General features: G+C 42.2%; 2 protein-coding genes across 5 annotated transcripts in view; both read left to right on the plus strand.

Moving 5' to 3' along the window:
* Window positions 1-2,310, plus strand: part of BDP1 (B double prime 1, subunit of RNA polymerase III transcription initiation factor IIIB) — a 47,916-nt gene extending 45,606 nt beyond the window's left edge. For all 3 annotated transcript variants that reach the window (XM_035099861.2, XM_035099862.2, XM_060280222.1), the window contains exon 42: window positions 79-2,310. In XM_035099861.2, coding sequence (XP_034955752.2) covers window positions 79-198 — 120 coding nt within the window. In that variant the 3' untranslated portion in view covers window positions 199-2,310. The remainder of the gene's footprint in view (window positions 1-78) is intronic.
* Window positions 2,311-4,335: 2,025 nt separating this feature from the next.
* The window catches only part of MCCC2 (methylcrotonyl-CoA carboxylase subunit 2), a 36,156-nt gene continuing 15,730 nt past the window's right edge, over window positions 4,336-24,761 (plus strand). The window contains exons 1-12 of one of the 2 annotated variants that reach the window (XM_060280223.1): window positions 4,336-4,440; window positions 4,471-4,546; window positions 9,585-9,651; window positions 10,278-10,362; window positions 11,501-11,602; window positions 11,999-12,126; window positions 13,699-13,811; window positions 16,693-16,806; window positions 19,321-19,385; window positions 19,676-19,775; window positions 21,409-21,504; window positions 22,397-22,469. In XM_060280223.1, the coding sequence (XP_060136206.1) occupies window positions 4,403-4,440; window positions 4,471-4,546; window positions 9,585-9,651; window positions 10,278-10,362; window positions 11,501-11,602; window positions 11,999-12,126; window positions 13,699-13,811; window positions 16,693-16,806; window positions 19,321-19,385; window positions 19,676-19,775; window positions 21,409-21,504; window positions 22,397-22,469 (1,057 nt within the window). In that variant the 5' untranslated portion in view covers window positions 4,336-4,402. Of the gene's footprint in view, window positions 4,547-9,584; window positions 9,652-10,277; window positions 10,363-11,500; window positions 11,603-11,998; window positions 12,127-13,698; window positions 13,812-16,692; window positions 16,807-19,320; window positions 19,386-19,675; window positions 19,776-21,408; window positions 21,505-22,396; window positions 22,470-24,761 lie in introns of both variants that reach the window. The other variant, XM_035099930.2, reaches the window with a different exon arrangement.

Consider the following 24,761-nt stretch of genomic DNA (forward strand, 5'->3'; position numbering starts at 1 on the left):
GATGTTAGTTTATTAGGCATACATTTAACATTCACATATTTCATATCTGTTGCTTTTATCTGTTTGTTTTTCTTGTAGATTTTATCTGAGTTATCTGAAAATGAAGGCATTTCTAAGGAGCAGGAAAAAGAAGAGCCAACCAGGATCTCAGAATATTTCTTTAGTGATATTTTTATGGAGGTGGATGATTCAGAATAACTGAGATGCTTATCAAATGCCTGGCATCCAAGAATGCACTGTAGCAGTAATGTAATGCCTTTGACTAGTCACAAGTTTTCAGTTGGCCCTTACATTTAATGCAGAATTATTTTTCTTTTACTATGAATAATCTATCATTTGGAAACAGTGAAGAAAACACAACTCTCTTAAGTTCCAAGATACTCACAAGAACAGCACCAGATCTGTGTTTTATTTTGGTACAAGTAGTTTCTAGATGCATGGCTACACTTGAGAAATGCCATGAAGAATGAGCAGACACCATCTAAATATACCGTAATGCTCACGTTTGTGGGGGCTGTAAATTATCTTTACTTCTTTTTGTGAAGTAAATGTTTATGGGATGTGGATCATAAAATAGGCCAAGTTCTGATTTTAGTCATCTTATTAATATTATTATTTTATAACAAATGCCTATGTGAATTTCTTCAAAAATGTAATGTTTAATTTCTTTTCAATGTACAGAGATAAACGTGAAAAAATATTTATTTAAGTTGAATGTATAGAAATTTTAACTATGCCAAGTTAGTTCTGTTGTCCTGGAGATAAAAGAGGAATTTAATATTACTCTACTTCTAAGCACTAAATTTTAAATGAAAAGCTAAAAACAACGAAAAGCATAAAATGACCCATCAAACACCCACTGACAAGGAGAAATTGAATGTTCAAGAATAAGATCAGCCCCAATATATAAAAGGATAATATATCATGATTATTACCGGTTCCCTCCCTCACTTTTGTTATCTGTTTAGATTTTTGACTTCTATCCTTCCCTGTTTATAGGCTTGGTTGGCGATGATTTTGCTAAAAGGCACATTTTTTGGAAAACCTGTCTAAATCAGTTGTGCTCATTCTGAGAAAGGTGTCCTGTTTTCTCTGCATTTTTCTTGAACCTAGTGATTTGGATACCAAATATTGCTCATCTCCTTTACTACAACTAGCAATTGAATATAACTTTATTCTACATATCCCCATAAATATTAATATTTGGAAGTAGTTCTCACTTGCAATTGTCCAACCAAACATACAATTTTTTAGCTGTTTCTCGTTCCCAAATCATCTGGTTTGTGACATATATCATCCCAAAACAAAATTACTGATATTATTAAATTTGATAACAGAAGCATTACAGACTTTTCACTTTTTCTAAAGGTATCTAAAGGTTTTCTAAAGTATCAGTAGCAAATCAGTGGATGTCTACTAAGTGTGTCAGTTCTCCACCAGAACAAACTGTCCAAATGCTATCCAAATCTGCTCGAGTGGGTTGGACTACCCTCTGGAGCAGATTTGGGCAGGTGAAGTCAAAAAGAAAAGAAGGGAAACTCAACTGCACAAGTAAAAGTCCATTCGCATGACACTGCACGTTGCCCAATATTTTAATTTTTAAACTAACAAGTCTATATTTGCCTACTGGTTTGAGCATTTCATTTTTGTTTCAATTCTGTCATATCTGAAGCCCTAAATAGAACAAAACAAAAAACAAAAAAGCCAAATAAATGTGAATAATTTACCAAATGTAAATTTAGATCAACAGACTCGGAGAAAGTGGAATCCATTCCAGTATGCTGTTACTTCATGTTAATCACATGGAGGAGATTTAATGTACTCTCAAATTATGTACACTCAAGAGGCTGCTGAAATAATGAAATACGTATTTATGTAATTTGCTGGAATTGTTTTAAATTACAAAGCAAAACGAATTGTTTTTTAGAAATCACATAAAAAGCTCAGCTAGAAGGTGCCTTATCTTTCCTTGCTAAATGGGAAGAACAATCAATCCTATTAGCTTTCAGTGTAAACCATGTTTTCTTGGTTATCCCTTTTAAACGTCTTTAAAACATGCATATTTCTTTCATGAGTATTGTATATATTTAATGACAGAAGGGAACTAAACATGCCAGGTTCAGGAACAGCATTTCATTTCCATAAAAATATGAATAGGGTTGCTGTCCTGGAAAGTGTGACACACTTTTTTTTTCAACTGTGTGTAATGTTTCTGTGGAAGCTTTCTATTTCAAAGAAAGCGCTAGTGGCGCGTGTGTTATATATGTAAATTATGTGAATAAATAATTTTGTACCACTGAACTTGTTACGTCTTTCTTTAAAGGCTGGTGATTTAGGGTGCAGTAAATGGTACTGCCAACCTAGCAATTTGAAAGCACATCAAGGGGAAGTAGAGAAATAGGTACTGCTTCGTTTCCATGCGCTGCTCTGGTTTCTCCAGAAGCAGCTTAGTCATGCTGGCCACATGACCCGGAAAAACTGTCTGCCAAATCTAAAGTATTGGAGCCTCAGCTTCAGAATCTGTCCTTCCAGTGAGCACTCAGGGCTGATTTCCTTAAGAATGGATAGCTTTGATCTTCTTGCAGTCCATGGGACTCTCAAGAGTCTCCTCCAGCACCACAATTCAAAAGCATCAATTCTTTGGCAATCAGCCTTCTTTATGGTCTAGCTCTCACTTCCATATATCACTACTGGGAAAACCATAGCTTTAACTATACGGACCTGTGTTTGCAAGGTGATGTATCTGCTTTTTAAGATGCTGTCTAGGTTTGTCATTGCTTTTCTCCCAAGAAGCAGGCGTCTTTTAATTTTGTGACTGCTGTCACCATCTACAGTGATCATGGAACCCAGAAAGTAAAATGTCTCACTGCCTCCATTTATTCCCCTTCTATTTGCTGCTCTGTACTTGCCAATTTATGGCTGGTGAATATTCAAAATATCTCAATATATACATAGGTTGATAATAAATTTGCGCATAGTTTATCTACCAAATGTACCTTTTTGAATGGCCCGGCATTGTTTGGAAGGTGGAACTGGCAGCCTTGTACATGTACCCAAAATGCTGTATGCTTTAGGGCTGTGCTAAGCTTCATGGACATATGGTATATTAATTTTATTTAAAAAGGAAATTTGTGGACTTGTCAAAAATCAACTTGTCCTGCTCAGAGCAGTGTCTTGCTTACTTGGGTCAAATACATTGATCATTCATTCTATTTATAGACCTGTTGTGTCTATTACATAATTGTATGCAAAACCTATTTCTCTCTCCATGCTTAACAAAAAGCACCAATCTGGTTTCATAGGCTACTGCCATTTGCATTTCTTCCTTTTTATTTGAAAGTCTGTATGGATGTTCATTAATTTTCCTATAGGGTAGGATGTTTTGTTCCATAACAGAACTTTTAACAGGTCTATGATGAATAAGCATTCCAATAGGTGTAGTTTGTCCCACTACTGAATCTCTACACTAGTAATCTATTTTGTTCACTATTTCACTGCCGCAGAATGTGGATGACAGCAATTAGCTCCGACACACTTTGAAACAGTACTGGTGAAATTTATGGAAGATACAGCTGCTGATGGGCGTAATTTCTTTATGCCAACCTTCCCACCTCTTCCTCCTACGTTATCTCCAGCTGTTTGCAGCTGTACAAAACCTCCACAACCAGAGGTACTCTACCTCTGAATACAACTTGCTGGAGCCACACAGCAAGGGGAAACCTTTTACCTTTACTACCCCTGCTTGTGAGCACCAGTGCAATGGAATCAGTAAAGAATGGAGATCCCGTGGTCCTGTAGTGTAGAAGGTGTTTGGACTACAACTCCCATTATCTGAGAGTGCTGGCTTGGGGGGGGGGGGGTCGCCACCATCTAGTAGACCAGGGTTTCCCAAACTTGAGTCTCCAGCTGTTTGGGGCCTACAACTCCCACCATCCCTAGCTAGCAGTGGTCAGGGATGATAGCAATTGTAGTCCAGAAACAGCTGGAGACCCAAATTTCGTAAACAGGTCCCAAACTTCTCCACGCAGCAGCACAAAGCTGGTTTGAACTTCTGCCACTCGCGTACCTGCTAAAAAGTCATAAGAACGTTGCCCCGAAAAGAAGGCAGCCTTCTTTTAAAGGGACGGAAAAATACACTCTTCAGGAAGACGGCAAGGAACCTGGAACCGACGGCGAGAGAGGACCGGCGTGTCGGTTTCCACAATCTCCTCCTGTTCCCATCGCCTGCCTCTTCCATTGGTTTGGTCCCAGGAAGAAGCAGGCGGAGGGGAAGGCCTCGTGCCGCCTAGGCCTCGCTCCGTCTCTCTATTGGGCGACGCGGGGGGAGTGGCCGTGAGGTTGGTCCCAGGCCCGGGAAGTTGTTCCTCCGCCGCCGCCCGCCCTTCCTCCCCCGGCCGCTGCGATGTTACCGGGCCTGAAATGCCGCGGCGTCTGCGCGCTCTTTCGCTGCCCGCGCGCGGCCGCGGCTTCCCTCCGCCGCGCTTACCATGGGGACAAGGTGGGCACGGTGGGCTCTCAGCCCGACGTCGCCTCCCCGGTTTATCAGGTAGGCCGAGGAGGAGGGGAGGAGACCCGCTTCCTTTTCTTTTCTTCTTTTATTTTAAAGGAGTTTGAGGTAGTCCATACACGCACACGCGCGCGTGAAGGGCGCTCAGGTGAGCTCGCGCGGGTTTCCTTGGTGCACACCTGTGCTTGTACCTGACGCGGTCCTAGTTTAAAAAGGGAAGAGCTCTCCCGTTTCCACGTAGGGAAAGACGGGGCTTGTGTGCCTTTCTGGCGGCTAGAAGCCTTCTTCCCAATATGGAGAAGAAGCATGTCTAGCAGTTCGGAGTGTGGTATGTTTCTCTGTAGGTTCTAAAGGTAGTCCGAATCAGCGTGGAAGCCTCATCCCACAGCTTCACACTTGGCATTTTCTCTCACGGGGAGCGCAACAGCTTGCCACATTAGCCTAGTTTGGCAGGGAGATAGGCAGCGGTGTAGTGGAGCAGAAGCTCATCGTTAAAACTGTGAGCTATCAATAAGGTGGGTGATCTGTTTCTCCAAAGAGCAGCAGCAGAGCAGTCATGTTGAGAACCCGAGAGGATGCTTCAGAGAAACTAGCAGTTCATTCCTAGTAGAAAATGGGTGTCACATGCTCTGATCTCCTTGACCCCACCAGCAATCGAATCAAATAGTTTGATGTAAGGGAGAAGCAATCCCTTCAGGAACTTGGGTCCCAATCTGTTACCACTTTTTACACTAACATAAGCACCTTGCATGCTGACAACTTCTAGGAGCCACATGTGAGAGCTGAGGTCAGGGTCGTGACCAAAGGTGGACACACTACTCCAGGTATGATGTCCCCCACCAGAGGTACTACTCCTCGCCTAACTATACACTCACAGCTTTGGCTGGCAGGCTAAACCAGGCGGGGGTAGCTGATGGGTCTCAAACCTTTGGTGAGTTAGGTTTTTGCCTGTATGCAAAGACGGGCTCTGGTGGATTGAGCAGACAAGACTAATAGTGGTTCCAAGGGTTAAGAAGCCAGTTTTGCAGGTGCTGTAGAGGGACAGATGGGTCTTGTCAACGCGAGAGAAGGAAAACTCTGATTCTAAACCTCTGTTGACTAGTGGGATATGTTTGGGAGAAGAAAAGGCTAAAGCACTACACAAATCTGGAGTACAGTCCCTGAGACAGTTGGATGGTGCCTTGTACCCTTCCTTCTGGCAACTCCTACAGCCAAGCTGGTGCACAATATATTGCTCTATTTTCCTTTGGACCACATCAGTGAGGCCGAGAGAGCAGACTTGTCATCTGGGCAGCCCAGGGCTTCCATACACACTGCCCAGACTTGTGCCCCAGGGAGGTCACTTTGGTGCTGCTAATGGAGCAGTTTGACTTCACCCCGGAAGGCACACTCCATTGTCTCTCAAGACAGATGGATGCCAACAAGCACCATAGGCAGCCAATGAAAATTCTTCCAAATGGGTATTATATGGCTTCGATGTGTTGAACCATGTAAGAGTCTTGTGGCTACATTTTGCACTGACTGCAGCTTCTGGACTGCCTCCAAGGGTAATTATTGGCCTTTTGGAGCATGTTGAAGACATTTTTCCTTCAGCAGGCCAGGTTTTTATCCCAGCTGGTATCTGTGTTGGATTTGAGTGGATTTTATATATGTGGCATTGTTGTTTTAAATTGCTATACATTTTTTTCTAATTGCTTTTATAAATGCAAATGTTTCAACTGTTTTGTATATGCTGTTGCTCTCTCTATATTTCTATTTTATTCTAAATCGCTTCAGGATGCCACATGTGAAGTAATTCATAATTGAAATAAATACTAATAACTGTAGTCCCACATTGTAGGGTTTAGCAGCTAGTGGATCTGGCACCTAGTTGACCGAGAGAAGAGAGGTGCGTGGAAGTTTTTGTGGCTGTGGCAGTGGCTTGCTGGAAGTCCATTTGGGGCTTCCATTCACTCCTGTGAAATCAGTTGCTTGTTAGTGCTCTGCTGGATCTCATTGTGAGTCTTGATTAGTTTTGGATTTTCTTTTAAAATTATTTAAAAGGAAGTTTCAAGTGAATGGCCAAGGCAAGCCAGATGTATCCAGTTATGCTTAATAAACAACTATTCACGGGTATATCTAGTATAACATTCAAGGAGCAAGATGGCCCATGTTGTTAGCTGTTGAACAGGTGTAGCTATTATTTATGAAGGTCATAATATGTACACTTTGTTTCACCAGCATGTGAGGTTCCTTCCATGAGGTGCTCATACTCTGAGCAAATGTAATATGGCAAGATACTGTGCAAACTCAGAAACGGTGCAGCAGCAATAATGAGTTCCCCTTCTTGATCTTTATTGTTTGTTCATTTCTGAAGATTTAACAAGGCAGGGTGGAAGATAGTTTTCAAGGCAGGATAGATGGAAAAGTAGTTTGGTAAGACAGAAAGCGTATGTGTTAGTTCAGGAATCTAAATTCATTGATGAGGTCACAAGGACAGAACTGGCAGCAGATTCATGTACCGTGTTTCTCATATTATAAGACACGTCTTATATTTATTTTTTCCTCAAAAAAACACACTATGGCTTATTTTCAAGGGATGTCTTATTTTTTTCCTCCTCCTCCTGCTGCGGCCGGTGCCTATCACTATGGCTTATTTTCGGGGTATGGCTTATATTCCTTGAATGCTTAAAAATCCTGCTATGGCTTATTTTATGGGTATGTCTTAAAATATGAGAAACAGGGTAATGCACCATTTGTTTTTCCTCTCTGTGTTAATAATTATACATTTAGTATTCTGCTTCTTTACTTTCCATTGTCCAACTAAAGAGAAAATAATAATGGATTCAATTACATTTTGCTGTGGCTACATGAAGTTCATAGTTCTTTTCAGATCCCATTGTCCATGATTCATTAAATACAAAGATCCAGCTTGTATATACTGTAATGCCAAACCATGGCTTATTGGCTTATCCCTTGCATGAATCAAGGTTGGGCAGAGGCACCCTGATTCCTTTGCTGACTTTTGGCTTTGGGCACATCATAGTTTTCTGTTACACATCAACAAACTGGTTTGCATTTGCTCTTCAAATCATGGCTTCCAGTTCTCATTTGGAGAGCAAGCATGTTGTTTCCTGCTTTGGTTATAACAGTATACCATGGCTTGCCAATTCAGGTATACCGGTGATAGTAGGGAATTGGCCCATGCAAGAAGAGGAAGGAATTTGCGAGACTGAGGCTTCCTTAAGGGAGCTTTGGATTGGCAATTCTCAGACAGCAACCTTTGATTCCCTATATAGCAAGCCATATTTGAAACTTGGGAGACTTCAAAAAACTGAGCAGAAAACTGACATTTTGTTTTACAAATGGGAGAAAGAACCAGAAATTTGTGGCCAAAGTAGATCTTTGAATCCAAACTATAGTGGATAAAACTGGAAGTAACTTATGAAAAAGGAGACCGTTGCTGCTGTGTAGCTTCAGAGTAAATAAATAGTATAAAAAGTTTCTTATTCAGCCCATTTTTACTTATCATTCTGTAAGAATATTCTAACATCAATAGAGTGACGGAATGTAAAATATAATTTAAGCATAAGTAGTCCCTTTTTAAGGCTTGACAGGTATGAATAACTGAGGCAGAGACTGACCCATGGTCATTGTTCAGGATGTAGGGTTTATTTTATACACTTGAACACCCTTCCCTCCACTGCTCTTCTTGTGACTAAACTGGCATTACAAGCTTTTATTTGTAGCCCACGAAATGCCATTATTATTAGTACAAAAGGGCATGTTAACTTGAATTGGCTACATGGAAAATGAAGAACAGTCAAAACTTATGTTATCAAAACAGATTTCATTGTCTTAGTTATCCTGGACTTTAATCCAGAGAGTTTCTTTCAGTACACAGAAGTGGGGGAACACATGTACTTTTTTGTGTCATTCGTGCTGGTCTGGGACATCCTACTGCATTTGTCAGCCTCTCTCTCTCTCTCTCTCTCTCTCTCTCTCTCTCTCTCTCTCTCTCTCTTTAAAAATTCATCATCATTACCATCTCTCTATTTGTATCCCAACTCTGCAATATTGTGGCCAAAGCATCTAATAGCTTATCAAATGGGCAAATAAAATGAAACATAATATGAACAATTACCAAAAAAAACCTAGTGTCAATAAGCAAGTACATAATAAAAATCAGTGCAACTCTACAAATAAAGTAGCCTAACTCAAGAGCTTAAGACTAGTTGGAGCGAGAATAAAGTCTAACATGAGAATAACAACAACATATATGGCCAACTAGATCTCAGTTCCACAAGGCAACAGGATCTTCTCCATATTTAACATGCACACCTTTGTTGGTAGCCTCACCTCTCACTTGAGACAGTCTTTCTCCTAGTGCTCATTTGGCATGTTCTCTCACTTCCCCAGCTCTGATATGGGGAAGTAAAGTATCTTTCCTCCTTCAAGCCCCATGTATATTTTATTCAATCTTCTCCAGCCAGCAACTCTTCCAGGCAAGCTTTTTAAGGCACCGTGGTTGTGGTGGTGGAATAAAGCAGGTGGAAATGCTCTGACCCTTGATTTTGGCCTCCCCATCAAGCAGCTCTTCTAGCAAAGCTTTCAGGGCATTTAAAGAATAAGTAGGTAATATTTATGGATAAAATAAAACAAATAACAGCATGTGTTCCTTAAAAAAATAAATAAATTAGAAAGCCTGGGAGAATAAAAATGTACAGTTTTCTGACAGCTGAAAAAATGGTTTGGCACCAGGTGAATCCCCCTCTGAGAAGACTTGCTTTTTGGTTGCCATCCGGAGGAGAGCCTTTGAAGATGGCTTTAATGCACAGTAATCGGCAGTGGTATTTGGTGTGTGTGTACTTCTAAAACTCTGGGATAAATACACAAAAGAGAAACAAGTATAAAGAAAATGCAGTTAAAACAATGGATCAATTGAAATGTATTTAATAAGCCTTTAACCAGCTTTGAACAACATGTTTTGGAAGAGTGGTTTATAAACATAATTGTTCAATAGTGAAGAAAAGGGAGGATTTATTGTATTCTGGTTAAACATTTTCATAAGTTAACCTGTTGAAACATTCTCCACCAGGAAAACTATGAACGGATGAAGGCATTAGTAACAGAACTCCAACAGCAATCTGAAAAAATCAGGTTTGGTATGTCCTGTTTTTCTCCTATTAGAGCATTGTATAATTGGAAACTGGTTGCCACTGAGCCTCTTGGGCTTGCCGATCGGAAGGTCAGCAGTTCGAATCCCCGCGACGGGGTGAGCTCCCGTTGCTTGGTTCCAGCTCCTGCCAACTAGCAGTTCGAAAGCATGTCAAAGTGCAAGTAGATAAATAGGTACCGCTCTAGCGGGAAGGTAAATGACGTTTCCATGTGCTGCTCTGGTTCGCCAGAAGCGGCTTAGTCATGCTGGCCACATGACCTGGAAGCTGTCTGCGGACAAATGCCGGCTCCCTTGGCCAGTAAAGCGAGATGAGCGCCGCAACCCCAGAGTCGTCCGCGACTGGACTTAACGGTCAGGGGTCCCTTTACCTTTACCTTACCGTGATAAAATGTCATTGCTTTAGGACTTAATAGAGAAAGACAGAAATAGTATCTTTTAACAGTTGTTTAGCATGAATGTACTATATTACAAATACAAATAACAGAAGTTTATGAAAATAATGCATCTTTTATTAATGTCTTTGATTATAAAATAGTATTGATTATTGCTAAAGGGCATGAGCTATTTTTTCTGCTCCTTGCACAAGGAATAATAAAAGATCTTGCATGGCAGGTGGTGGAGAGAAAGCACGGAAGCTTCACACATCAAGAGGAAAATTGTTACCTAGAGAAAGAATTGACAGACTTATAGATCCTGGGTGGGTACTTCTTTCTTCATTACAGTATTAATATTTTAATGTACAGGATGTTTAAGTTAGCAGATTGCTTTGTTTCCAAGATTTTAATGTCATGGTAAACAATTTCAGATTATATTAGAAATTACTCAATTGGAAAGACAAATATTGTGTACTTATGTTGTTTTGGTAGCCATCATTATGCAGGATCTATAAATTATGTCTGTGTTTGGTAACCAGCTGTGAAGTCAGTACTATCATGGTTGTTCTTTTTTGGCATCTGTCTGTCTTGGGAGACAATGGAAGAGTGCACCTTCGGGGGTAAAGTTGGAGAGTTACAGTGTCTGCTGTAGGTAGCACAATAATATTATATGAATTTATCAACATTTAAAAGCAAGTAAACTGAGCCTGAGCTCTGGGAAATGGAGGCACTGTGCATTGGTGGCTCCTGTCACGTATTGGAGATTAGCTGGTTGCTTGTTCTGGATGGGGCTGAACTTCCTCTGAAATAACAGGTACTTGGAGTTCAGGGTTGCTCCTGGAATCGTCTTTGTCTCTGGAGGCTCAAGTAGCCTCAGTGGCTAGGAGTGCCTTTTATTGCTGGTATGTTCACTATGGCTGTCCTTGAGCAGGGATAATCTAGCCGCAGTGATTCATGCATTGGTAACTGCAAGACTCAGTTACTGCAATCTGCTCTATAAGGAGTTACCCTTCGGCCCAGTCTGGAGGCTCCAGCTCAGGCATAGGCAAACTCCAGCCCTCCAGATGTTTGGGACTACAATTCCCATCATCCCTGACCACTGGTCCTGTTGGCTAGGGATGATGGGAATTGTAGTCCCAAACATCTGGAGGGCCGGAGTTTGCCTATGCCTGCTCCAGCTAGTGCAAATTGTTTGCTCCTCTAACAGCTTCCATGAAAATTATCTGACCCAATTCATGGTATCATAAGCAGATACCACTTTTCTGTGAGATAACTCAAAATCTGGCAAGATATAAAACTTACATTATATGTGAGAATGGAAAGGTGGAATAAGAATTCCAAATAAGTAATACATGTAATTAAATTATGTTTTGGAGCCAATCTATGGGCTTGAAAAGTTACCTACCTAAAATGCTTCATATGACTTATGTGCCTGAGATTTCTAAAAAAATCTTTTCCCAGGTCTCCGTTCCTGGAGTTCTCCCAGTTTGCAGGTTACCAGCTGTATGGCGATGAAGAGGTACCAGCAGGTGGCATCATTACAGGCATTGGGCGGGTGTCAGGGTGAGAACTGTTACTATCTGTGCTTTTTGTGGGTTGCAGCTCTGGCTTTCTGACAGTTTGCAAAAAGTCAGAAAACAATCTCAAGAGATCACAATTCATAGTTCTTTTTATTTTCCAGAATTACTGTGTAATAAGAGCTGTTTCTGAAGATTCATTAGCAGCACATCAGATGCAGCAATGCCACCTTCAGTTTAAGTGTAATAGATGTTTGTGTAACACTCTCTGTCATGATACAGGACTGATGGAAACCTTTTATCAGATGTGATTGGCATTGCAAACCTAAGTGTGTTTATTTGGATGAAAGTTTGATGTTTTTCAATCTTGTTAGGATTAATGCCAGCAGTTCTCTTGCTCAACTGGGAAAGATTTAATCGCTGGAAATAATTTGTGTTTCAGAGTGGAGTGTTTGATTATTGCAAATGATGCAACTGTCAAAGGTGGAACATACTATCCAATCACTGTAAAGAAGCACCTGCGTGCTCAAGAAATCGCAATGCAGAATAATCTCCCTTGTCTATATTTAGGTAAGTTCTATTGCAAACACTATTATTAACTGATATGCTAAGGTTGGAGGCAGGCTATATTTTTAAGAGTAGGCTGTCAATGACAAATTTGTTTTTACCCTTCTAGTGGTTGGGCTGTGGAGCCATAATGCTTTTACTCACCAAAATGTGGTTAAGGAAGCTCAGTTATGGTTTGGCTTGGTGTAAGAATTGACAAAACATGGTTTACAATCAGCTGGCAAATTTGAATAGGAAACTCTGGTTTGAAGTGAGTTTGGAAATCAAGGTTTGCTCTAATAAATGTTTGGCACTATGTCTGATTTGGCAACCATAGTTATGTTCATCAAAGGCTGCTACACCATGGATGATGGAAATGAATTTCTGAAGCTGCATGCTGAAGACAGAAAACAAATGCACACTAGTAGCTTTAAACTGTAGTTTGTCTGTTGTATGTCTTATTTATTTATCCTTTATCCCACCTGTGAGGGACAGGAACTATAGGTTGCCCCCTCCCATCGTGACAACGAGTTCCTTTCCGAGCACCAGCGGGAGCAGGGAAGGAGATGACTCTAGCGGAGAAACAGGAAGCAGAGGGCAGGGCTCTGACAGGGTCACAGAGCCTCTGCGCCGACCGGGAGAAGAAGGAAGGGAGAGGGAAAGAGGGAGGCAGGAAAGCACGGCCAGGAGACCCCCTCCCTCCAGTTCCGGAGTTGCGCGTAAAGAAAAGGGGGAGGAGATTGGGGATTCTCAGACTACTTTGCTGGAAAAAGACGCGGGAATCCCCATTCCGGGGTACTGACCCAGACTGAGAACATGTATATTGTACAGCTGCTGCACTGTAAATAGTCTGCACATAATAAAAGCATGAAAAGGCAACGTGCCGGAGTCGTTACTCTAGAGTAGCCGCCAGCGATCCTGTGACACCACCTTTTCTCACAAGAGAGCCCGATGCAGTTAACAACTTTCATGAACACCACACACAGTTTTTTATACCATAATCTAATGGGTGCAAACTAAGCTTAGACAGTGCTTAAATTAGGCCTCTGTGTGTGCATCTTTCTTAGAAATGGCAAACATAAGTTGAAGTGGCAGAAGATGGGTTTTTGTACACATTACATAGTGTTTAAACAATTCAGAGCAGTACAGTGGAGCAAAGTATTGAGCGCAAATATCAAATTGCAAATCAGGCTGTACGTCTCTAATGCTTCATCTAAGCATCCGAAATGGCTGGGCTTTAAGCAATTGTTGTCCAGAGTAAAGCTGCCTGTTATTCCTTTTTCAGGTGCTGGACCCAACCCTGTTCTTCCCTTCAGTGGCACTTGCTTAGATAAAGGGCTGTAGACTGCAGGCAAGGACAACCCTTCATCCAAGCAATTGCCACATAAGGGTTTTGGCTTGCATTGCAGCAGTGACAGTGGCTGATTAAGGACTTTGGACGGGGGGAGGGGGAGCAAGTGCCTTTTCTTGCCTCAACCATCTATGATTTCTCTGCATCTGAGCTTTCTCAATGTCCTCCGCACAGGGAATAATGCTTTCCAGTAATGTTTAGATAAATATGTTGTTTATCAATGTTCAATCTTTATTTTAACTTAGTTGACTCTGGAGGTGCAAACCTACCACGCCAGGCAGAAGTGTTTCCTGATCGTGATCATTTTGGTAGAATTTTCTATAACCAAGCACGCATGTCTTCACAAAGAATTCCACAGGTAACTTTATTTGAGAATAAAAGAAGGAATATAATTAAGCTGGATTGTATAGGCAGTGACATGCATCATATGGAATTGAGTACTAAATCATTTTCAGTTACAATGGAAAATGCCAATTAAAAGTCATCCTTGCTATTTAGGAGACATGAATTTCTTTTCTCTGTTTATCACATTAGTGTTTGTCTCTTGTGTGTATTTGGAGTTGACAAGAAAACTGTCTCAGGTTTATTTTGTTAAACCCAGACCTCTTTGCTTTTCCTTTGTTTTATTTCAAAGGGACATTTCTTCTTCTTCTTTTATTCATGTGCTGCTGAAAACACATAGCAGTGGGTAGATTATTTTATACAACTTGTTTAAAGAAACTGTTTTGACCGTATCTGATCTTATGCTTGGAAGCAGAGGCACAGCAGCAGGAAGCAATTTGCTAGCACTTGACCTATATGGCTTTACCCCACTCCATCACCATTTAACTGGAACAGCTTTGAGTGTGTACTGATGTACCTCAAAACGGGAATTGGCATTCCCCTCCCTATTTCTGCACATCATTCTTTTACCTTTTGCACTGCAATCAAAATGCGTACTTGCCTCTTTGAACACTGATTTAGTTGTTCACTTTGTCCTTCCTTCCATATCTTTAGGAAGACTGTCTTCTTTTTAAAAAATGTTCAAAAGACTTCATTTGGAACTTTTTTCAAGAGAAAGAAATAATTTTTTCTTTTTAAAGTTGCAAAAGTTCACTGGGCAGAAGGGCGATGATGGATTCATGATACCATAGGTCCCAGCCGGTTAGTACTAGGCACTGTTTCTGAAGCTGGCCAACTGGGTTTTGCTTGTATTTGAGACTGGAAAGAGAAAGGTTTGTCTGACCACAAGATGATGAGTCTTCTTCAGAGTGCAATGACTCCCCAAATAGCTCTACGTATTTTGGATTCCCTCCTTCACTGCTCTCCCACTGCCAAGTGGCTGTCTGTCTTAATTTCTTTCAAAAGTGAGAATCTAATAAACTAGAGCAGGCATAGGCAAACTCAGCCCTCCAGATGTTTTGGGACTACAACTCCCATCAACCCTAGCTAACAGGACCAGTGGTTAGGGATGATGGGAGTTGTAGTCCCAAAACATCTGGAGGGCTGAGTTTGCCTATGCCTGAACTAGAGGATGTTTTCCCCAATGTAAAATTAATATTACGTAAGTCCGTGGGTAAATAGATGTCCCTTACACATTTAGGGGCTTCGTGTTTTTCTTGGATGATTGAGAAATATATTTGTCTGACCCACTGGGATAACAGACAAACCTTTATGAATAAATAAATAAATAAATAAATAAATTTCTCTTTCTGGATTCTCTCTTTTTTTAAATATGGCAACCCTACCAACTGGGATAACAGCTATCAGGTTATACATTAAAATAAATGATTCTTACTCATTCATACAAATTGCTCATATGTCTGGCATATAATAGCCTGGAGACAGTACAAGAGTTATTTTATCCATTTGGTTGTTGATTATCGTGTTATATATAAGAAACAAGGTCTTTACAGCCATGTCATAGTCCTAGAGGCATGTAATTTAATGATTGGGTTTCAGATAATATCACAAAATCGATGTAATTGCAGCCCCCCCCCTCCAGCTCTGTTACCTATATCTTTCCTAAGTTGTTCTTGTGGAATCAGATTTCTGTTTTGAAAAAAATATAATCCTGCCTTTCTTTTAATCAAACTAAGAAAATACTTTTTTCCTCATAAATGTCTTAATGATGTGAATAGTAGCCTGTAACACTTTGTCCTGTGCCTTTAGTGTTCTTAATGGACATAAAGGGGGCCTTTTCAGTTGATGATGATGCCTAATTTACCCTCGATTTTGCAAAGCGCATTTGCTTTTAATACATACCCACCGAGACAGCAAGGGCGGAAGGTTATATCCTTTCATTTCTCTTTCTTGCTTTCTCAAGCTCTTTCTATGCTTTTATGGTCATACTAATTTGGTGAAAATGTCATGCTCTGTGCTTCCTATTTAGAGGTCTGAGTGCACCGGTTGGAACAATATTCCTCTCTTACATTGCAGGAATGAAACTTTAAAGAAGGAGTGACTCTGGGAAGGGTTAATATTACTGTTCTATAAAACGCTGCCTGGAAGGACCCCTTGGAGGGGAGTGTTGGACACCACTTGGCAAGTTTGCTTTCTCTGCTTGCTGAGCAGTTGGAGGTAGAGGGCAGAGGCTTGTCTTTGTGCCTGAAAGCCCTTGAAGCTCCATCTTTCCAACAGGTGCAGAGTAAAAGAGAGAAAAAGAAGATAGCAGAGAAATGTGTGTAGCTCTGCCCGCTAACAGCTCTGACTCCACCCAATATCTACTGTGGCCCCCAAATGGGTTTTATATGACCTTCCATATAAAAAAGGTTTTCCAGGCTGGTTTTAGAAAGAAACAAACAAATAATATTTTTTTCCTGCAATACAGGAGATTGTACTGATCACTTTTAAATGTTCAGAGGCATCAAGACAGCATTCAGAGTGCAGCAGTGGTCCCTGCCACGCTGGTGCTACAGTGGTCCCTTTCAGTCCAAAGAACTATGGGGAGCAGCACCAACCAGCAAAGGCTCATTGATGCACCTTGTTGATGCATTCCAGACTTTAAAGTGACTTGCTCCTCCTTTGCACCTGGTAACCTTACACAGCAGCAGCAGCAGCAGCAGCAGCTTGCATAATTTATAGATCCAATTGACAGAACTAAAGAGAACTATTCCTCTTCTGATCAGCTTACAGTCTAGATGTAAATAAATACGAGCCAGTTGCTGCACGTTAGGTTCCAAGACTACAAGGAAATGAAGTTGCCCGTAGGTGAGTCTATTTGTTTTGTTGAACACTGTGTTTTCTCTTTGTTTTCTCAGATAGCCGTGGTTATGGGTTCATGTACAGCAGGAGGAGCCTATGTCCCAGCAATGGCTGATGAAAGTATAATAGTTGGCAAGCAAGGGACTATTTTTTTGGGAGGCCCTCCATTGGTGAGTGAATGGTTTTGAATGGATTTTGTAGGATTTCCTGCTTTTGTTTTAACATATAAATGTGTCACAGGCTTCTATGAAGAAATGGGGTCACACCAAAAACGATATCTGCCCTAGCTGTATCTCAGATAGTTGGAGAAAATGTCTGAGATAATATGTGTTCTATCATCTAGCCATTTTCCTTCCTGTATCCTTTTCAATGTGATGTAATCTATTACAGTGGTGCCTCGCTTAACGAATGCCCTGCTTAACGAAATTTCCGCTTAACGGAAGGATTTTTCGAGCGGAGCTTGCCTCTCTAGACAAATGCGTTTTACGCGTCTAGCGAATCGCGGTTTCCCATAGGAATGCATTGTAATTCAATGCGTTCCTATGGGCAAAAAAAAGTCGACAAAAATTCAGTGCATTCCTATGGGATTCGCTAGACGAATTTTTCGCTATAAGAAAAGACCCGTGGAACGAATTAATTTCGTCTAGCGAGGCACCACTGTATTTCCTTAACTATATCCAATTCTGCTTTTTAATTATATGCATCCATTTTCCAATATTTTGTCAGTCCTTAATTAAAAACATAGCTAACACATTAAAGGGGAAACATGATATGGAACTTTTAGAAGTTTGGAAATTTGTAGTTGTTGAAAAATATTTCAATAAAAAGTGGTAGCCACTACCTAGATTTTTTTTTGCATACCAAGATGATGCGGTGTCAAAGCTGAAACATGCACATTCATTGCTTGGCTTGCAGGGATAATGACTTCAGCGTGGGAAGTGTTTTCCTGGGTCAGGAATAGTGTTCTGGTACAAAAGTAATCAGCAGAAGCAGACACAGAAAATCAATAGGAAGCTCTGGATGACGAAACTCTACCATTTAGCCCTAATTAATTTGTTACTTAATTTCCTGCTTGAATTTTCAGCACTAATTATATCACTTTAGAAAAATGGAACAGACTCAGAGCTTATTGAACAGTTTTAAGCGTAAAATCTTTCTTTTGAAACAAATGATTTCTTTAAAAAAATGGCTTTGAGCTGCTCAGTTGAATGGAAATGGAGAATTGAGGTAGGCAGGCTCTGATTAGCATCAGATTAATATTAAAATGTTAAAATTACCTCCCGCAGTTTGGTCAGACTCATGTTGGTAGCTTCGAGAACACTGTCCAACCATATCGTCCTCTGTTGTCCCCTTCTCCTTGTGCCCTCCATCTTTCACAACATCAGGGTCTTTTCCAGGGGGTCTTCTCTTCTCATGAGGTGGCCAAAGTATTGGAGCCTCAGCTTCACGATCTGTCCTTCCAGTGAGCACTCAGGGCTGATTTCCTTAAGAATGGATAGGTTTGATCAGGGGTCAGCAAACTTTTTCAGCAGGGGGCCAGTCCACTGTCCCTCAGACCTTGTGGGGGGCTGGACTATATTTTTTTGGGGGGGGGGGAAATGAACGAATTGCTATGTACCACAAATAACCCAGAGATGCATTTTAAATAAAAGTACACATTCTACTCATGTAAAAACATGTTGATTCCCGGGCCATCCGTGGGCCGGATTTAGAAAAAGCGATTGGGCCGCATCCGGCCCCCGGGCCTTAGTTTGGGGACCCCGGGTTTGATCTTCTTGCAGTCCATGGGACTCTCAAGAGTCTCCTTCAGCACCATAATTCAAAAGCATCAGTTCTTTGGCGATCAGCCTTCTTTATGGTCCAGCTCTCACGTCCATACATCACTACTGGGAAAACCATAGCTTTAACTATAAGGACCTTTGTCGGCAAGGTGATGTCTCTGCTTTTTAAGATGCTGTCCAGGTTTGTCGTCGCTTTTCCCCCAAGAAGCAGGCGTCTTTTAATTTCGTGACTGCTGTCACCATCTGCAGTGATCATGGAACCCAAGAAAGTAAAATCTATCACTGCCTCCATTTCTTCCCCTTCTATTTGCCAGGAGGTGATGGGACCAGTGGCCATGATCTTAGTTTTTTTGATGTTGAGCTTCAGACCGTATTTTGCGCTCTCCTCTTTCACCCTCATTAAAAGCTTCTTAATTTTATGTTATTTGGTTATATTTTTATGGCATTTAATACTCTACTCAATCAGCTATGTCCACTGGGCATAGTGCAAAGTGCTCCATCCCCTCTTCCCTTTCCAGCTTGAGTATCCCTCTCTTTTCTTTCCAGCATTAGCACCAAGTTTAGCACAAACCAACTGTGTAGACCAGTGTTCATTGCTAGGTCCAAACCTTGGTTTATATGGGCCAAAGTAGTGAACTTAAGAGATTCTTGGATGAGAGGTGGGGGAAGTTACAGGCAGGGTCCAAAGCCTGAAAATTTCAAAGATTAATGTAGTTAACTTTTTTTAAAACAAACAAACAAACAAACAAACAAACAAACAAACAAACACATAATTGCATTGCTGCTTATCTTTGTAAGCTGTTTTCGAAGCCTTTTCAGCTATGGACTGAAATTGCTTTAAATATATAAATAACAACCCTAGTTCTATGAACTTCTGTGCTGAGACTTCGTTTTGTGATTTAGGTTAAAGCAGCAACAGGGGAGGAGGTATCAGCAGAGGATCTTGGTGGTGCTGATCTTCACTGCAGGTAAAACAAAACACTCCCCTCCACCTTCAGTACATTTTAATGGAACATGCCATAAATGATGTTGCTCTGAACTGTTGTTGCATTCACCTTGCTTTAAATAATGGTAGACTCTTCTGCTATCAATGGATATTACTGCTAAATGCTTACCCTTTATTTCTCAAGTTTCCTTTGTGTTTGGGTTCTATGGCCTGTCATTCCCTGCCCCCCCCAAAAGTATTTCACCATTGAATAGTAAATAAAAATATACTGCTTAATAACATGCCATGGTCTTGTATTTTAAATCTGTGCAGAAAATCTGGTGTAACTGATCACTATGCTTTGGATGATAACCATGCACTCCATTTAGCTAGGAAAGTGGTGAGAAGTTTGAATTACCAGAAGAAAGTAGACGTGAGTATGTTTTGTTCAGTTTCCTTTGAAGCAATGTATGAAATAGAATACTTAGAATGTGGCTTTGGTAGTAGTGCTGTGCATTTAAAGTTTCCATTTGCACTGTGGCCTATTGAAAACATAGCACCGCTGGTTTCTTAATCATGGTTCGATTGAGAGTGGACTGTAAGCTTATGTGTTCCTTCCCCTCTCCCGTTTCGATTCTACCCACCCTCCCTTGTTAACACTATCCCTGGAGCAGTGTGTTATCTGTACGGTCACTAGCCAGGTTTACTCTAGGCTAGAGTTTGACATCAGAGTTTGGCCCCTTATTAAGTGTTGCTCAATTAAGTGTTGCTCAGTTAGAGCCATTGAAATTAATGCACATGAAAAAGTGAAGTCCATTAATTTTAATAGGTCTACTCTGAGTTAACTTCAATCATGGTTTTCATGTAGGTACAGATATATCATTCAACAGACCAAGGTTCATATGGTGTTCATATGGTGGGAGCGAGTGGCAGATGAAGTAAGCAAGTCTGAAGATGTATTAAACTGAGTTCAGAAAGTGGAACAGTTATGCCTGCGCTGGCCCTGACTAGATATTAGACTATTATTACCTTTTTGGACCAACAATTTAACTTGTAGTGGCACTTAGGATAGTATACATCATCCATCCTATCCTCCTGTCACACACAAATTCATCTAATCTTCCTTTCTCCGTTCCAGGGTTATGTGTGATTGTAATGAAACCACAGGTGTTCCTGAACTTTGATTGTGATGCTCAGTGTGAGTTTAGGAGCATGGTAGTATCACCTCCTTGAGCAGAGCTGAAGCTGGACACACCTGCAAGAAAAAAACCTCCTTTGGTCTCAGGGAGAGAGAGTTGGAAGGAGAGCCCTGCTGTGCCCTTCTCTCCTCCTCCTCTTCCTCCTCATCCTCCTCCTCCTCCTCCTCCTCCTCCTCCTCCAGGGGTGACCTATTTGGGCTTTAAGGCTAATTTCTGCAGAGGCCATCTGCTAAGTCTCAGCACAGCCCAGTGTGCCTCTTTCCCCCCTAGCAGCTCAGACTGTTGTCACAGCAAGACTTTTGCAACAACAGGATGGCAAAAATAGAATGATACCCCATTCCCAGTCCCTTAACCAGGGTTCAGTTTTCTTTCTATCTTTTATTTAATTTGATTTCATACCCACCTTTTCCTATATCCCTTTTAAAATGTGTTGGGGATGGGGTTTTTTTGTTTTCATTTTTATTATGAATTTTGTGTTTTTATATTGTGATTTTATGTTGTAACCACCCTTAGACCTGAGGGTGTAGGGTGGTATACTAATTTAATAAATAATAGGGTCCCAAGGTGAGTTACAACGATAAAATATATAATTACAAAACAAATGAACAAATTGTAGGTCAGAACTGAACCATAAAGCTGCTTTGGAAATGTGTACCGTAAATTACTGCTGGAACTTAGAAAGAGCTGCGAGGAAGAGAGAAATATTCTAAATCCAGGATAAGTTTAACTGCCATGCTGAATGAATTGTTACTCAGATGCAAACACTTGAGCCTGAGCTGGTATAGAGAGAGACTGGAAAAGCCTGTAGGAAAATACTGACGAGCATTTTGATTAATTTGTGTTTTTTTGAACTTTAAATTATTGCAGGTGACAATAGAACCGCCGGAAGAACCTTTGTTTCCTCCTGATGAACTTTATGGGATAGTTGGAGAGCAGCTTAAAAGAAATTTTGATGTTAGAGAGGTATAAATACGAAATATTGCTACTGTGTCATGTACAGAAGAGTGTTCACACATACTGGTGCATATAGTGTATATTATGTGCTACCTTCTGGCACAAGTCTGCCAGACCACCTTCCAGGAACTCACATGTATTTTGCAAGTTACTGAACTATGTTTCAGTTTTGTGTGGAGCTACCCTTGGGCTTGGTCTAGAGGCTGCAGTTCGTGCAGAAGGCAGTGGCTAAGTTGCTTGTAGGGACAAACGACTGCCAGCATATAAGACCTTTCTTGCGGGGTTTGCACTGGCTGCCAGTCTGTTACCAGGCCAAGGTCAAAGTGTTAACATTTGGCCCTATGGAGCTCAGGACCATCTTATCTCTTATACACCCAGAAGATCACTGCACTCAGTGGAAGAGTTTCTCTTGTAAGTTCTAAAGATCTCAGTGTGGCTGATCCTGTGTGGAATAGCATTCCTGTTGAAATATGGCAGATGTCCACTATCTGCGCATTCCAGAAATAACTGTAAACATTTTTGTCGTCAAAAGTTTTACCAGCTGGATAAATGTGTCTTTGCCATGATTGTCTATTTTGTATTGCTTTAAATCTATCTGCTGCTTTTTGTGTTCTTAATTGATTTTGGGTTTCCCCCCGCTATTTTTATTGTACCTCACCTTGAGACAATTGTGAAGAAGGTGACTGATGACGGTGATGATAACAGCTACTTTCTATAATAACTGGGCTTTCAATTTCAAACACGTTCAGCCTAGTGTGTTCCTTCAGCTGGTGGTAATGAAGCCCAGTTACTTCGAATTTAATATCAATCTAATACAAAAGAGAATGTGATCTTAAAAATATTTTCAGTTGTAACAAAGGATGAACTAATAATGTGCGTCTTGTTTGTTTTTCTACTTAAGGTCATTGCTAGACTTGTAGATGGAAGTAAATTCGATGAATTTAAAGCCTTATACGGGGATACCTTAATCACAGGTATTATTTTTAAGTGATTAGAAATCAACTTTCCTGCAGCTTTATCGTCTGCTATACATTTCAGAAAGTAGTTTATTTGTTTGTGTGAGGGACAGGGGATATCGCGAAGTCCCTCCCCTCCTGAGTTCAAGCCCGTCCCCGAGCAAAGGGGAAAGCAGGGAGAGTTCCGATTCCAGTGGGGAAGCAGGAAGTCGTGTCCGAGGCTCAGGCAAGGTAGAGGAGCCAGGGTCCCAGGTGGGACAGGAAGGGGCAAGTAAGGGGGGAAGACCCATCCCCCCAACTCCAGAATTACGCAGGAAGAGGAGGGGCAAGAGGATGGGTCTGCCAAAGCTTTTGTGTTGGAGAAAGACGCGCCAAAAGCCATTAGGAGGTTCTGAAACCGACTGACAACATCGCTCCGTGTAAATAGCAATGACTTGAGCACTGTAAATACGCAGCACCAATAAAAGAATAAAATGCAGAGCTGCGTAGCGTCGTTACTCTGAAGTAGTCCACTCCGGCCACTGTGACAGCAACCTCCTAATCATTTTTGGGCTACTTCGGAGTTGCCGGGATGAGCGTGTCCGAGGCGGAGAAGTGGCGGCAGATCGCTGAGCAAGCCCAGCTAGAACTGCAACAGCTGTCGCTGCAGGCGCAGGGAGAATTGAAGGCAGCTAAAGAGGAGACTAAGAAGGTCCAGGACGACCGGTTACAACTTGCGGAACAGGTGAGAGAGCTCCAGGAAAAAGAGCAGCATTTAAGGGCGGTGGCGGTAGACCTCCAAAACAAGCTGGATGCAGAGAAAAACAAGGCGGGAGGGGCTCCCCAAGTCCAAGTGCTGCCAGGAAGGAGAGCAGGGACCCTTGTAAGCAAGTTCAATGGAGACCCGAAGGAGTTTCAGGGCTTTGAGACTGAGATCGTGTATGCTCTTGAGCTGCACCAGAATGAGTTCCCCGATGATGAGCACAGAGTAGCGTTTATTGTGGAACATCTCACCGGAGCAGCCAGGGAGTGGCTAAGACCATTAATCGCAACCAAGAATCCTTGCATGAAAAATGTCCAACAATTTCTAGAAGGTTTGAGGACGATGTATTCGTCCGATAGTCATTTGGACCAGACTAAGGAGGAACTGCATAATTTACGCCAAGGAAATATGACAGTTCGCGCATATTGGGCGAAATTCACCATGCTGGTGCACAGACTGGGGTGGGTTTTGGATTCGCCTCCCATGCAAGCTGCGTTTTACTTGGGTTTGAGCGAGGAGGTGAAGGATGAACTCTCGAGAGGTCCAAAGCCCAGTACTATGGATCAGCTGAGCAAAGCAGCTCTGGCGGTGGGGGTGAGGCAGGAATCCCGGTGGAACGACAAGCAAGCGACGCGCGCAAAGCGGGCTTGGTTCCCACGGTCGCAGGAGAAGCCACTCCCTCAACAACCCTTTCAAGCCACGCCTGGAGCCAGCCAGGACCAGGAGCCCATGCAGATTGATAGCGCGCGCGCGCGGGCTTTTCAAACCCCAGCGGCGCCAAGACGCAAGGAGGGAAGGGGCGGGAATTGCTTTCTCTGCAACTCACCCCAGCATCTCGTCAGAGACTGCCCACATCGCAGGGAGTGGCAAGGAAAGGCGGGAACGGTGGTGCCCTCCCCCACTGACGCAGCACCACAGCAGGGAAACGGGAAAGCCTGGCTGCAGGAGACAAGGGGCAGCAGCCAGGCACAGTCAGCAGACAACAGCCCCAGCCCGCCCACCCGCACAGAGAGGTGCAGAGCCAGCCCACCCCTCCCAGAGCAGGAGTGGTTCTAGAAGTGACGCTAACGCTCCCAAATGGCTATCCCCTGACGGTCCTCGCCTTAATTGACAGTGGGGCGTCCGCCAACTTCTTCTCGAGAACCTTTGCAGAAGAGCACCAAATCCAGCTTTTGCAGTTGGATTTTCCTCTGCACGTGGCAACCATTGACGGCAGGGAGCTGCTGGGAGGGGCCATCACACATCAAACCCCCCCCATGAGAATGACGGTGGGAAGGCACTCAGAGACACTGGCGTTCAACGTCACCACCATCTCAGACCCCCCCATCGTCTTGGGCATGAGCTGGCTGGCGCGCCACGACCCCTCCATCAGTTGGCACCAGAGGTGCATCACGTTTGGGTCGGACTTTTGTCTGGAACATTGCATGCAGCACCAACCAGGGGAGGGCCCTCCGATAGCCACGGTGGCCACCATGCATATCAAAGGGGGTGAGGCAATACCCAAGCAGTACTGGGACCTGCAGGAGGTCTTCAGCGAAGCGGAGTCCGACCACCTACCCCCGCACAGG

This window comes from Zootoca vivipara, chromosome 11 (assembly GCF_963506605.1).
Source record: "Zootoca vivipara chromosome 11, rZooViv1.1, whole genome shotgun sequence".
NCBI lineage: Eukaryota > Metazoa > Chordata > Lepidosauria > Squamata > Lacertidae > Zootoca > Zootoca vivipara.